The 16,103-nt window shown below is 33.8% G+C and overlaps 1 protein-coding gene across 1 annotated transcript in view; it reads left to right on the top strand.

Annotated features, from left to right (window-relative positions):
• Window positions 1-8,452: 8,452 nt before the first annotated feature.
• LOC148596681 (neuronal acetylcholine receptor subunit alpha-10-like) overlaps window positions 8,453-16,103 on the top strand; it is a 29,856-nt gene continuing 22,205 nt past the window's right edge. Inside the window, exons 1-2 of the mRNA XM_088562796.1 lie at window positions 8,453-8,531; window positions 9,055-9,214. Coding sequence (XP_088418922.1) covers window positions 9,127-9,214 — 88 coding nt within the window. The 5' untranslated portion in view covers window positions 8,453-8,531; window positions 9,055-9,126. The remainder of the gene's footprint in view (window positions 8,532-9,054; window positions 9,215-16,103) is intronic.

The following is a 16,103-nucleotide window of genomic DNA, read 5'->3' as shown; positions in this document are numbered from 1 at the left end:
TTAAACAGGCTTGTTTCAAAGCAGAAAAAAATCACCAGCTATTGTAGAAATAGACTTAATTCAGAGTATAAAAAAGTCATCTATTGTACGAGAAAACGGACTTGTTACAAAACAGATCGGTGCACCATAACGATCTATGATACTTTGTAGCGATGACTTAAACCTCTTGGTAAATAGTCTTATTAAAATATATATTGTTTGTGTTCTTTTTTTATTAAATCTTTATTCTTTCTCTGATTTTTTTGGAGTGGGGGTGGAGTGAAATGTCCCCTCGATTCACTCTGAATCTGCCACTAATTAAGTATACAGAACACAACCGAACCATTAAAACAACAATGATGTCAGCCAAAATATATCGATAATGATTGATTGGTACAAACGTCCATCAAAAGAAATTTATTCATGAGGTTGTCCTTATCAAACAAACGAAAGTGACACAAGATAAAAACCGGTTAACTGCTTTGTCAGCCCCTGGACTTATCGATAAGCTCTGTGTTCCGAATAGCTTTGATTTATTCACAGAGATCTAGGAACGTAAACACGAATTAGTTGTCTGTTTACTCTGAAAGTTTTGCCAATCCATATTGTACATAAATGTATGACTGATGACGTCACATTCCTGTATTAAATGATGATGATTATGTTTTTTTTCTTGGCGCGGAATGAATGGTTTTATTCATGTATGAAGCCACGTATTCATACTGGAATGAATTAAGGGTAAACGTAAGCAATATTAGTATATAGTGAGAACTTCAGACTTGGAAGATAAATAAAATATGACAGTTCCTAAGTAGCAGTCTTTATAAACATCAGACATGAGGTGATTCATGCATGTCAATAACCAACCAAATCCACTTTTATTTCTTAATCATTCAGTTATTGATCTTTTGCTATAAAGATTAGATTGTGTAGTTTATATGAGTTATCGTTCTTGAGTTGGTTGATTTTTGTGTTAGATAAATGTATTATTTTCTTTAAAATACTGATCTGTACAAGGAAAAGTAAAGTAACGTGTAAAATAGGATTTGTACATTGAAGAACCATCCTTGGTTCGCTGACTTACCCTGACCATGAATCACCTCTGCCGTTGTTAGTGTCTGCATTTAACATGGATTGGTACTTTAATACAAAATGCCAGTCATCTCTATATTGCAAGGTCTGGTAATCAGAGCATGTGTTTTAAGAGTACTAACCTCTCATCGACAGCCTTAAGGAGGTAGACCTAGGATAAGGGACATGCATGTAACTCTTACAAATCAATGGAACGTTTGTATTCACCATTTTACATAAATCTAATACAAGCATCCAAGTAACTTGGGTTGATTTAATTCTGTTTCAAACGAAAGCTTGAATGATTTTGGTGAAATTGAATATGACACAAATATATCACTGATTTTCTACCTCCTTAAAACCAAATACATTGAAACCTGTCTATATCTAAAACTGTATAATCCGATAACCTGTCTAAAACGGACACCTTTTAAAGTCCTTCCACTGTATTTACCAATTTAAAAGTACATTAGATTTAAAGGTTTAGACGGGTTTTACAGTGCAAACATCGAATAATAAATTGTATACAAGGGGTACTGTAAAACAGTCAATGAATTTTAGTGGAAGAGTGAAATAAGCTGACTATGAAAGAAATTCGCTAAACTTTTATAGCGGAATTCCATGTGCATAGCGACATGTACCAATACACATACCGTACAAACAATTTTATTCTTGTCCAAAAATATGAAAAAAGGGATAATATTATTTAGCTCGGTAACCAATGAAAATAAGTTCAACATATGTGCTCGTTACTCCTGCCGTTCCAATCGAGAAATAGGTTCTACCCTTCTGAGTTAATAACATACAGCAAATTTGGTGTCAGTGGTGTACAGGGAAGCTATAAATCTTGTCAATTTTAGAAAGGTGATAGATACATCACAAATAAAGTAGTGAATTATTTATACATGTTCTCAAAGCCAAAAGTATAGAAATCGGAAGGCAAATCCAACATCGAGAACTGTAAAACAAGGGACAAAGTCTAAGTGTTTTCACGCTTTTGAATTTTAAATATTACAGAAATATAAACTATCATGATATAAATCGGATCAGACAAGTATGAGTTCTGGCCTGTTGAATATCCTCAGAAACCTTTGTCCTATACACCAGCACTGGCAGCGACCCAGTGGTTGCTAATACAAAATTAACACTCGTATTTATATTGAAAATATCAATGGAGAGTAATGAAGGGAAGCAAGATTCTATCGGCATCAAAAGAATGTAATCCAGGGACAAAGACCAGACATGGAAAACAGAAACACACAAGAAAGAACTCCACAAAAAATTGGGGGCATGGACCAGGTGCACTGGTAGGGTAAGCGTCCTCTGCTTTTATAGAAACACCCGAAGAGTTGCTCATAAAATAGTCAAAAAACAGGGTAGACGAAAGAGGAGTACCGAATGTTCAATCCGAGACCTAAAAAATAGATGCCAGATATGGACGCAAAGGCTCCGAAATATTTGCATGCGCCGTTCTTGCTTTTAGTTTGCGAAATACCAGCCCAGTCAAAACGAATGTTAAGGAAAGGTTTTACAGAATATAAAAGGACTGATATACTTATACCATGCTAAATAATACAGACAGGGATTATTAAAGATAAAGCATATTTATGTCTCACTTGTGTCAACAGTTTAAGTAGCAGCCTTCATAAAAATCAGACGGAAGGTGATTCATGCATGTGAAGTACACACCGAATTCAGTTTTATTTCTTCTTCAGAAACCGTTATAGATCATATAACCAGTATTACTTTTTGATTTTGTGGTTGTGCTTTTGAGATAAAATGTATATAGAATGTACATGAAATTAGCACTTTACAAGAGTTATCGTTCTTGGTTTGGTGTGATTTGGTTGATTTTAGTTGGATTTTAAAGTAAAGTTTTCTCAAAAGTACAGACCAAATTACAGAAACGACTATTGTCACATAAAAATATAGCATGTGTAGACCAAAAAAAGCATCGTCTATGGGTTTTTCTACACCATGAAACACCTTACAATAGGCAGTGCCTGAATTTTATATGGACTGGTACTTAAATCCTAATTTCCGGGAATTTTCTCATTTTTATCTGTGTTATCTAGTAATGACTAGTTCGTTTTTCAATAAAATACAGAGAAGTAAAAAAAAAAGGTTACCTCGTTTTTTTTGTGCCAAATTTAATGATAGTCTTGAACATATTTTATTAACTAGACGGACCCCCTCTTTATTTCTGGATTTGCTTATGATATGAAAACAATAAAGTCACCTGAAAGAACTCGAATTGAACTGGCGTCGATACTCCTGATCACTTCGCATTATTCGCAGTGTTAAGTCTCATGTTTACATGTTTATGTCAAATCAGTGCGCTGTCTATTTATGGTTAGGAGGAAGGTAAAAATTAAACTTAAGATTCAATTTCATAGACTTTATCTATTTATCATTCTGACTTTTTTCAGACAATTTGAATCTTGACAAATGAAGTATTGAATGATATCATGCTACATTAAGCAAGGGAATATGAGAAAGTCAAGCGGAATTTTCTTCGCTTTAAGACATACGAGTAATATAACAAAACATCATTTCGTGAAAATATAAACTTTAGTCAGATACCTAGAGAAATAGAGCTGATTGACTGCATTAGTGGAACTTCGTAAGCTGTTTCCTGTACTTGCGTTCACGGGACACTGAAAAACAGACATATTTTGAGTTTACAGAAACATTGATTCAAGGAGTCGGCAAAATATTGCAAAAATATATGGACAGTAAGCAATTTTTTAGCATTCGCCTTAAATTATCATGGGCGAGGTTTGTGTTACATACAATGTAATAAAATAAAGAGTTCTCTCGAGCTGACATCTTTCATCCCGGTGGGGTTATTTTCTCTTTGACATATTCACCATATCCATTCTCCTTGTATTCTGTTAAATCTCATTACATTGGACACCCATTTGCCGTTGACCAATGAATCCATACTTCCATGTTTCTAGTGATATTGCAGACCCAGTATGTTAGGTTTGTCCGGTTCCAAAACGTAGTAAAACTTTACAAAACTGTGTCACAGAAAATGTTTAACCAGACTTTTTAATATCCGTAACTGAAACGCCAAAAAAATAAAATATATCAAAAAAAAAAACTAAATTGTCTTTCCCCATCAATGCACTTTTCTACCTCATTTTATGAAACATAGATTTTCGTTACGAGACAATATCCGAATGGACAGACAGACTGACAGACAGTACGCTCGTCAAGATATACAGTAAGTGAAGAAAATAAGATTCTGACTTATTACATTGTTACACTTTTAGATATTATTATGTGTATTAATTTTATACGTAAAATTCAAGAAAACAAATAGAACACGAGTTTTAATCAATGTTAATTCAACCAATTTATAGTTACTTGTACATGATGCTAGAATTATCTCTTATTAGATCTTCTCATTTAAGGAGGTAGATCTAGGGTAAGGGACACAATTCTTACAAATCCTTGGAATGTTTGTATTCTGCATTTTACATCAATGCCCTGTAAGCATCAAAGTAACTTGGAATGTTTTTTTTTCTATTTCAAGTGAAAGCTTGACTGGCATTAGTGAAATTGAATGATACAAACATATCACTGATTTAAGAGTTGTGTCTCTTCTCCTAGGTCTACCTTAAGTTCCTGTTTAAATCAAAAACGATCTAAAATGAACGAAAAGTTAAATATGTACAAACCAACTCTTCCTATCTAACCCCCCAAATCAAGATCAGGAAGGATATAAGCTGCTCAAACAAAAATAATTAAAACCTCTATAACTTTTAATCGTTTATTAATTTCTCTGAGCAGTCGGTATAGTTTCGCTTTTTACCTTTGACCTTAAGGACGCTCTTCTATGGAAACGCAAGTCACCTGATCGCAATTCTGTTTCCCGATTGGCCAAATACTGATAACTTAGTGGCGTTCGAAAAAAAATTGTATAGAAAATTTGTAATGACGTGCTTTTTTTCATAGAAATGTAGAAACTTTGAAGTAATAGGAACAAAATTTTACTGCGTCGGCTATCTTTTTTTAAATATAGCACTTGTCTTAGCTGTCTTGAGAATTGATGTGAGGTCCGTTTCATCATTTAGTATCCCTTGTAATGTATTTCAGAGGTGGATCCTACATTTTGAGAAGGAGGGTGCCAGCCGGGGTTCCTCAGAAAAAGGAATGCTAGGACATTATTAGTCAATTTTACACATGAAAATGACACATTTTCGTATAAAAAAGGGGGAGGGTCAATCCCCGTACCCCCTATAAATCCGCCTCTGTTACAGTATGGTAGCGTCCTCGCCACGAGTGTAGGAGGTCGAGGGTTAGATCTACAAGTACAATGTAATACTAAATACTAAATTGGTGAATACTGCTTATTTGCAGCACACTCTGCATACAATATCGACAGGGGCGGATCCAGGATTCATATTTAGGGAGGGCGGGGGCGTTAATTGAATCAAATGCCGTGCAAAGCAAAGCAAAAAAAATGTTATGGGGTGAAAATTGTGGTGATTTTTTTTTTCTTACAAATTTAGGGGGCGTACTCCCGACACGACAGTCTGGATCCGCGCCTGATCGGAGATGTAATGACGAATGGTTGGCTCAGAATAATGTTAGAGTGCAGGGCCAAGAGATTTTGAAAAAAAATGCAATGTTCCAAAAAGAGGTATTTCAGGATATTTTTTGTTTTAATCACTGCCAGACGGTAATATGGTCGCAGGCATATTTAATCACATGCCCAGAATATAAGAAAAGAATGTCATAACAACAGTTTGTAGCAATTAAAATAATATTAAGATTCTACAGATATTATGTATCTATTTATTTTTTATATTCATGTTTTTTATCAACTATATCTTAATAATAACTCTACAGACATCCTCATTACTAGCCGATAAACAAAACAAAACTGGTCAGTCTAATTACCAAAAACAGTTTGAGAGGATTATTGCTAACGGTCGGTATTTATGATGGCATTTATTAATTTCCTTCGTGACATTCTTTAGCCATTTGGCATCAATCGTGCAGGGAATAGATTAAGATCTTGAGTTTACAGTTTACTTCTACGCATTGATGTTAATTAAGCTGATAATTTTGCATTTATGAATGATTCTTATAGGACCCACTGACGGATACAAAATGGAAATAATTCGGGGTCATGGTATGACCAAACCTCAAAAGCTACCTTTAACACTATGAAAATTTTTTTGAACTTCTTGTTAACGAAAATATTGATGAGATTTAGATTTAATGTTTTCTTCATTGTTATCTTTACCCTGCCGATGCACCTGATCCAAGCTTCCAGTTTTTAGTGGAGTACGGGTTCCCCATTTACTTCTGTTACTTTGTACATGTATGTATTATTTTAGTTACTTTATGTTCTTTGTTGTCTTTGTCTGTTTTCCATTTCTGGTCTTTGTCCCTGGATTACATTCTTTTTTATTTCCGCTAGAATCTTTGCTCCCTTGATTACTCTTTTAAGAAAGGTGTCAAAGCAGTCACCTGTGTATTCTACTTTTGCTTCTACATGTATATAAATATTGCACACGTCAATATAACATTGTCTGTTACATGCATTGAATGACTATTGAATTATATATGAAATACAGTAACCCCGTCTAAACCGAACTACTTTTAGAGTTTAGAATTTGTCGGTTATGACAAGTATTTGGTTTATTCAGGCTATAATTAGATCTAAACTTAGACAGGTGTTCTTTTTAGACGGGTTTCAATGTTAAATTTTCGTCGACTTGTGCGCGCATATCATATTCACGATAAGCTCTTGTACGAATATCGCTATAGAGTTTGGTCGATGAGTGATTGAGTAACAGAGAAAATTAATCCAATACCATTCGATTGGTTACCAATAACTGATCGATAATTAGTTTAATCGATGTTGGGGCTATTTTCCCTCTGACGGAACCACTTTTGGACTATAGAATTTGTTTGATTTAAACAAGTGTTTGGTTTATTGAGGTTATACATATTTAAACATACATTTAAATAAAGGGACTCTTCTAAAAGTGTCTGGATTAGACAGGTGTTCTGTGTTTTCTGTTTTCGGGGTTCATTTCTTGCATGCAAAACGAATATCGCCATAGAGTTTTGTGGATACTATACTCGGCGTCACATAAATAACATACTGTTAAAATTTGAATAAAAATATTTTCTACGACTTTATTGACACCTACCTCGTTTAAATTGTCTTAAATGACTTGCTCATTCGTTTAGCCAAACGGCTTCTCCCTGAACATTGAATCGTTAAATTCCCGTCAGATTTTAATTCTAGGTGCCAATATTTACATTGTAAAAAGTCGGCCATGTTTACAGTGATCGGGTTGCTAGGAGATGTTGTTTACGTTTAAATGGTTTGTCCAAAAACCGAAGAACCCAGAATGCACTTCGGCGTTATTTCGGATATCTCGGATTTATTTTACGCGAACAACGTACAATACCGAGAAGTTGATCAAGCAGACGATTGTCACCGGAGTTCGACGGGAACTTACGAACTTCGTTTGTAAACAAATCGTCCCGTAAAAACCAACATGGCGGATATTAGTATGGGATTTTCCCGTAAGGATTTGTTACGCATGATTTAAGCTAATAAGCGACTTGTTTTTGAGAAGCTGTTTGGCTAAACGAATGAGCAAGTCATTTAAGACAATTTAAACGACGGTTGGTGTCAATAAAGTCGTAGAAATAATTTTATTCAAATTTTAACAGTATGTTATTTATGTGACGCCGAGTATAGTATAACACATCCTCGAAAATCTTGCTGATTAATTTGTATTTTTACAGGTTGTTATTTATTTAGCTGTAAATAGGATGGAACTTCCGATCCGCCATCAGTAATAACGCATCCAAGGTAACCTGCGTGGTTTTGAACATGCATCAACTACAGTCTTATTTTCAGTCCTCTGTTGTATTTTTCTTTTTTTCGGAATTCTCTTTTCCTTTTTTTTCCTTTTTTTTCAACTGCAATATCATTTTGAGTCCTTTGTTATATTTTTTGTTCCATTCCAAAGTAATATTTCGGAATTCTCCTTTCCTGTTTATCTTTCATTCATATATGATAAATGGAGTAGTGTTACCAAGATACTACAGATTTACCTAAGCTACAAGTAATTTCTACGATATTATTTTTTGAGATTAAGCAAAGCATTAGTACGATCACATGTGTATACCGCTATCACCACAGTGTATATTTCGACAGCTGTTACCATCTACATGTATTTAGTGATGGATTATCGAATTTCTCAGAACTTAAGATAGTGAAATTTCAAAATGAAATATATTATTATATCATGAGATACTTTTTTTCATTTTCCAGCATGTGTGTAATTACAACACGCTAGTGGTCACAGATGGAAGTGCATTATCATCCGAATCGAACTTTCTTCTTAGAACATACATTTGTATAATAGCTTACATTAAAATGCTAAAATCATAAGTACTATATTAAAATTCAAATATGAACAGCCAGGAATTAAATTATAGTAAGTTTTCGTCAAATTTCGTTGAGGTTGGATGGATCTACATGGTAAATTTAATAATTGGTGACTTTAGAATGTATCTTATTTCTGAACAGCTGTGGCATATCCGGAGGATACATCTTAATCACGTGAATAACATATCTGGAAGCTACTAACAACCGTTAACGTTTTTTTTTTTTTAATACTTCATTATTTCTTTTGCGCGTCTGTCAATATATGTTTCGTTCTATAAACCATTGTGACTGTGATAACCGTAGCTTTGAAATAAATTACACATATTTTACAAGTTAGGACGTGATCCCGTGAAAAAAAGTTTCAAAGAGATATCCATAACAGAATTTTTACATATGTTAGCATTTAGAAATAAAAGGACCGTTGATAAATATAACCTGGTGCACTCATTCATAGCTGCATTGAAACTGTTATCGGAAATTAGTAAGAAAAATCTCTCCTTGATTCAATGCTTTAACATGTCAGTTTCATAGAAAGATACTCAATAATGAACGAGTTTGATTTGAACTTACAGGCTTCTTGTGCATGTCAGACCATAGAAGGCGTATGATTTGAAGGGTTCATTGTACTTGTTCGTGTTTTCTAAATGGATATATTCAGGAACTCTATTATATTCTTGGCTATGTTTTGTACTTGGATTTTAATTAAAGTTTCGGCGGTAGATGACAATGTTGGTAAGTACAAGTATACTGAACATCGTAAGGGGACAGGCCATGATATACACTGAATACTCGGCACGTTTTCATTAGGGGGCGGGCATAAGCCCTTCACTTATACAGTCTTATACAGTGGATTTCTATCGTTGCCGGTCAGAGTTCGACTTTATCGTTAGAAATTCCTTACTTCCTCCGAAGATCGCGGATCTTTTTCATTCGCTTTCGGAAGATTATGTCGATTTTTGGACATTAAAAATGCTGTGTTTTCTTTTAAAAACGTCCAGAGTGTGGGTTCATTGGTCAATAATTTGTTTTCATCCGATTTTCTGTCATGGTTTCATCATACCGACTTCGGAACGTTCTCGAACTTCAATCAGTTTTATGTTAAGATCAAAACTACCTAATAATTAGTGATGACTTAAATATTACCTGTAATTAACTAAAATGACACTGATTAATGAAAGGGTTTCAGTTTTTCACACCTTTTATTACCCAAGCTGACAAATTGCTGACAAGTTCGAGTTAGTGAGGGTTATTCTCTAAGATTTATTAATGAACGGACCGACTAGTCAGTTCGAGTTTTCGAGAAATCGAAGTTCGAGAAATCCAAGGTTACTAATATTGATTATATAGGAGAAAATTTTAGTACTTTGAATTGTGTTCGAGAAATCCCGGGTGTTCGAGCCATCCGAGTTCGAGCGAGTGAAGTTCGACTGTAATTGGGCAGTATTTATTTTTGCAAAATTTTGAATTTTCACGAATTATAACCCCCCCCCCCCCCAACCCAAATTATTTTCATCAAGCTTAACTTTCCCAAAACCAAACTGGAAATACTGGGTCCGTCCCTGATTATATTATCACAATTTTTTTTTTCGAACACATGTCATCTGAAAAAAAAATCATATAGATTTACATTAGATAAATTAGATGTTGAATTCAGAAATTTATACATGTAAAGAGAAGGACTGATTACAATCCTGGAATTAAAACAAGGCGGTTCTTGGCTATAAATAATTCATTATTATCCAAATTTTGCACTGAAGTAAAAAAAAAAATCCAACCCCGGCCTACCCTCCACAAAGGTTTAAATTAAAAAATAAGTCTGGCTTTAAAAACATTCGAAAAGACATCTGTTCAAACATGTTTCTGAAAAAAATATTAACAAAATAGATAATTATTATTCTTCATCATTTGTCTGTTTTTATTTTATTTATTTTTTTGTAGTTTTTTCTATGATTTCACAATTATTTTTTTCTTTTTTTTTATTTTTGAAAACAAAATTCTTATTTTTAAAAGAACTCGCTGGCAAAACATTTAGACATTTCATCATTATTGTTCAACCCCGTAACATATGTACCCTTGTCAAGCGAGAAAAAAAATCGTGAACATACGTCAAGTTTGGCAGATTGTTCATGAAGGTAGCCAGCAAAGCAACATGAACAAAAAATATGTTACTTTTCGACAATTCAATAAAAGTGCAACTTTACAATTTTCAATCTGATTACAGACTCGCCTGTGCATTTAAGATTAATGTACAAATGTAAATCATGGAGGACCCAAAATAATTAGAATTTATATGCATTTTTGTTCTAGATTATAAAAATACAAACACAAAAGTCGATAAAAGGCAGAACTAAACAGCCATTAATCGGTATTTTAGGAGCAGTGCAGCTAAGAATCATGCAAAATGTGATTCATGGTTGGAAAGCGTACATATTTCTATTTTTTATATTTCTTTGAAAATGTTATAGTAAACAAAAATTAACATGTGACTGTTCATAAAAACCCATGCTCGTAGGAGATACATATTGTATAGAATGTACTGAAGAATTCAAAATTAAGGGAGATAACTGTAAAAGACACTAAAATACAATAGAAACTAATGGATTTTGAATGTGGATTATCTCCTACGAGCAGACAGATTGAAATTAATGATAATACATTTCATTATATAGACCCACACAATAACTTGATAACAAAAATAAAAATGTGTAGCCTTTTTTCACGTGTATCACATGTTACAGAATTTGCATGATTCTTACTAAGACTGCTACAGTACTTAACATCTTTAAATGGTTAATGAATTATTATAGAATGATTCAGAGAAATGGATATCGCTCTATACATGTACCTTAAGAAAATAAAAACAAGACTAATAGATATACATGTATGTCAGCACATAACTTGGAAGTGTCTTCATTATGTATGCAATGTATAAACATGAATTAAAAAAAAAAACAAACTGAATTGTTGTTTATATATGTGTAATGTTCTAATAATAGCATTTACTGTTAAAAAATGGCTTAGTTCAACATTCCCAGAATGTGGGAAAATATAAATTAAATTTTTCTTTGATAGGAGGTGAGCATGTTCAATATGTATATGACTATAATCCCTGTGAAAAGTGTAAAAAATATTGCTTCAATACAATAAGTAGGTACTGTTCACAACTTATAGTAACAAAAATGACTAAGTTCAACATGCTCCAAATGTAGGGAAAAATTATGTAAATAATCCCTGTGCAAAGTTTGAATATAATTGCTTCAATACTTTTTGAGTTACAGAATACACGAAGTAAGTAACCATTAATGTGACGGACGGACACACGAACGGACGGGCGGAGTTGAGCGGCTGCTTGGATTGCTGTCATCGTTGGTGACGCAAGTAAAATATCGACGTTCAAAATTACCCAAGATTAATATAAGTGACTTACGACATTTTAACGGGTCACTAAACATTCTAGCTCTTGCAAATGTTGAAACAAGCCATATGTTCACAACTGGTATGAACTTGTGTTGTTATAATTTGCCTAATTTCCTCGTTTTATCAGCAATCAAAGTAGAGTCAGATTAGATGGAGATAATAAAGAAATTCAAAGATAAATACACGAGAAATGATTTCAAACAGATTTTTTATTGAATACTTTATATTTTGATTGAGATATTAAGATTTTGTTATAAGACTGGTTTCAATTTTATATACTCTGTTATGCAATGTTTATATACAATAAGTACCGGTAATACATTTTTTAAATATTCTATCGATTGCACTTGCATGTAAAAAAAACTTTTTACTACATGTACTTTGCAGACATTTTTCACGTATGGAATAAATGATTTATTGAAAGGTTCTCCAATAATGCATGAAATTAATGGAAATGAAAAGCAATTTAAAAATAAATTTAATAAGTGGTCTGAATCAGAACCAAAAGTGCATAGGCGGATTCAGACACTTTCAAAGGAAGGGGTGCCGGCCGGGGCTCCTCGGAAAAAAAGGAGGGGTGCAAGCAGGGGTTCCTCAGAAAAAGGTGCTAGGATATTACCTTTTTTTTATCGATTGCACATGTACACATGAAAATGGCAAATCCCTCTCCCCCCCCCAAAAAAAGGAGGCGTGCCAAATCCTTGTATCTCCTTGATCTGCCACTGAAGTTTCTGCTCTGTAATCCGCGATGTGTCTATTGGTAGATAGTGTTACATGTACATGTACGTGGTTAATCCTGTTACCTTAATATACTTTGCTTAAATGAACCAAAAGACCTTTAAAACCGGAAGTAAGCTGTGCGTTATTACTTAATCTTCCCATAAATCAATCCGATGAATGTTTTATTAGCTATTTATAGGTAGATTACATTTCATCGGTCATTTACTTTCACCTACACGTGGATTTCTATGTTCTAACCTTGATAATTAATACGATAATTAATAATTAATTGTTACATGATGAAAACCCGAAGCCTTTCAAATGGTCTGTCCGGTGCAAGGTTGACTTGCGAGCCGGAAGTACGTCTGGCAATAATATTTGTTGGATTCTGGGAAAAAAACAGCGGCTTAATTAGAAAACTGAACTAAATTGAATATAAATCAACAAGAGATATTAATGTGATCATTTTCGTTATTTTCATGAAGGACAAATCGATTGTATAACACTATGGTGGAAGTTTTTAACGTTTTTTTTTTAGCTGCGAACACCTCCTAAAATTTAAAAACTTTGTAAACAGATTTTAATTAGATAAACAAACGTAGATCAAACAAAAGACTATATTGACTACAAGAAAAACTATTCTATAGAATTACATTTGGCAGATTACTGTTGTTTGTACAGAGTTTATTCTGTTGGCTGAAGGACCGATAATTTTTAAAGGGAAGGGGGAAGGGGCGGGACCCATACTTTAATGGGAAGGGGGAGGGGCGGGACCCATACTTTAAATCATGTCAAATAGATTCATGTTGGTTGTGCTATACAAAAGAGATGTGACTTACTAATGGCTAATATATTATGGCCTTATAATAAGGGTCATTTCAGCTATAGAAATAATTTTGCCAAACTTAACTGTTTTGGAGACGTGTGAAAAACTACTGTCTGACCTATTTGTTCTATTTTTAGTAACGGCGGACACGTTTTTCGACGTAACAAAAATCCCCACATCAGTTATATGCACGATACCCCAAGGAACATTCATACTAAGTTTGGCTTCAATTCGTCAAGTAGTGTCAGAGGAGAAGATTTTGAAAGAAATAACATAAAAAATGGCAAAAAAAAGTCGAAAAGGGGCAATAACTCCAACATGGCTTAACAGATTAAAATGAAAATTTGACAACAGATAGATCTCATCATGCTGAACACTTTAACGCCATGTCAGAATTTTGCTAAACCTAACGGTTTTGGAGGTATATGCGAAAACTTAATGTCACCCCTTTGTTCTATTTTTATTAATGGCGACCATGTTTTTCGATAGAACAAAAATCCCCACATCAGTTCTATGCACAATACCCCAAGGAACATTCATACCTAGTTTGGTTTCAATTGGTCGAGTAGTGTCATAGGAGAAGAGTTTTGAAAGAATAACATTAAAAATAGCAAAAAAAAAGTCTAAAAAGGGCAATAACTCCAACATGGCTCAACAGATTGAAATGAAAATTTGACCACAGATAGATCTCATCGTGTTGAACAATTTTATCTCATTCAGAATTTGGCTAAACCTAACATTTTTGGAGATATATGCGAAAAACTATTGTCTGACCCCTATATTTTTAGCAACGGCGGCCATGTTTTTCGACGGACCAAAAATCCCCACAACAGTTCTATGCACGATACCCCAAGGAACATTCAGAACAAGTTTGTTATCAATTGGTCAAGTAATGGCAGTGAAGAAGATTTTTGACGACGGACGACGACGACGGACGCCAAGTGATGGCAATAGCGCACATAGCCTTCGGCTAGGTGAGCTCAGAAGGGATGGAATACATGGATAACTGGGTCGACGAATTTTGATTGCCACTGGAAATAGGGAGAGGCGATATAGCCTCCTGTAGCGAAACCTAGGCTCCTATTTCTATTGAATACCACAACATGGTTCTTTAACGTGCAAGGAACGTGGCATCTTTCCCAACACGGTGCACGACTAAGGTTTACGGTCAGGTTTTCCGTATTACGGATTGACGACCCCGCATGTAGCATGCCATGGATATCCCATTCAACACACAACATAAAAAATGTTATTATTGTATTCTTATTCCTTTGTTTCAAAGTCGAAAATATTTCTCTATCAAAAGATAGAATTAACTTGACTGTGAGCATATTTTTATTTCAATTGTGGCAGGACAGCCTATCTGCGTTGTGATGTGTAGTGAGATTAAATAGTCAATTGACTTCGCTAAAGGGTGAATTCTTTAGATGAATTGGTTGGTCGCTGGCTTGTCACCGAACGGTCAAGAGTTCGATCTTCGGTGGCGGCGCATAATTTTGTGAGTCAAATTATGCTCTCCCGTAACACAGTGAACAAAGTACCAGAAAGGTTAATATCAAGAGTGCGTAAATGTAGTGTAAAAGAAAGTGTGCTTTATACAATTACGACAGTTCAGTGCATGCTATATCACGTTATATTGAACACATATAGGAGATATTGACAGAGATCTTCTGCATGCAAAATCACAAAATATGGGTGCGTCAGAAATACATTGTTTAAATGGGAACTATAAATTACGAAATTTAATTAAAAACATATTCCCATCTTCTTCATTGTGTAACGGGAGAACATGTTTTGACCTACAAAATTATACTCCAGTTTTGTCAGATGTACCCTTTACAAATGTCAATAGTCTCCTAAAAACAAAGTTCTTTCTCTTTCATAACAGCTACATTGATGAATTTTTATAGCAGAGTACAATAGAGATACAAAGATATGAGAAATAAACATCGATCTGATGCAAAGATATGTGACATAAACATCGATCTGATACAAAGATATGTGACATGAACATCGATCTGATACAAAGATATGTGACATAAACATCGATCCAACATAAAAAAATCAACTGTTTAACATTAAGTTTAAAGTCACGTGAATATTTTAATTGTCTTCTTTATACCGTTACATGTAAAAGTACATGTTAAGTAGTACTCCAGCTAAGAATCATGCAAAATATGATACACTGTTGGAAAGTCTACATATTTTTATTTGTGATATTTTGTTATAAAATAATTTAGTAAACAGAAATTAACATTTGATTTTTCATATAACCCGTGCTCATAGGAGATATAAATTATATAGAATGCACTGTAGATTTCAAAATTAAGGGAGATATCTATGTAAATGACAATCATATACAATAAAATCTACCGGATTTTCAAAGTTGATTATCCCTTAAGAGCAGACAGATCGGAATGAATAATTACACATTTCATAATATACACCCATAAAACAACTTAATTACAAAAATAAAAAATATGTAGCCTTTTTTGGGATGTATCACATTTTTCAGATTTTGCATGATTTTTACAAAGACAGCTACTTAAATTGTGAAAAAAATACAGTCATTTGGTATTTAATATTTTACAATAAATTATAACCATTATAATTTATTTTGTTGGTTATGTTGAAGATTGCAAGATGTTACTTATATTG

This window comes from Perna viridis, chromosome 15 (genome assembly GCF_037379345.1).
Source record: "Perna viridis isolate PV_CMFRI_1.1 ecotype Kerala chromosome 15, ASM3737934v1, whole genome shotgun sequence".
Lineage (NCBI taxonomy): Eukaryota > Metazoa > Mollusca > Bivalvia > Mytilida > Mytilidae > Perna > Perna viridis.
Note: the sequence above shows the minus strand (reverse complement) of the source record. Positions and strands in the feature narration are given on the sequence as shown.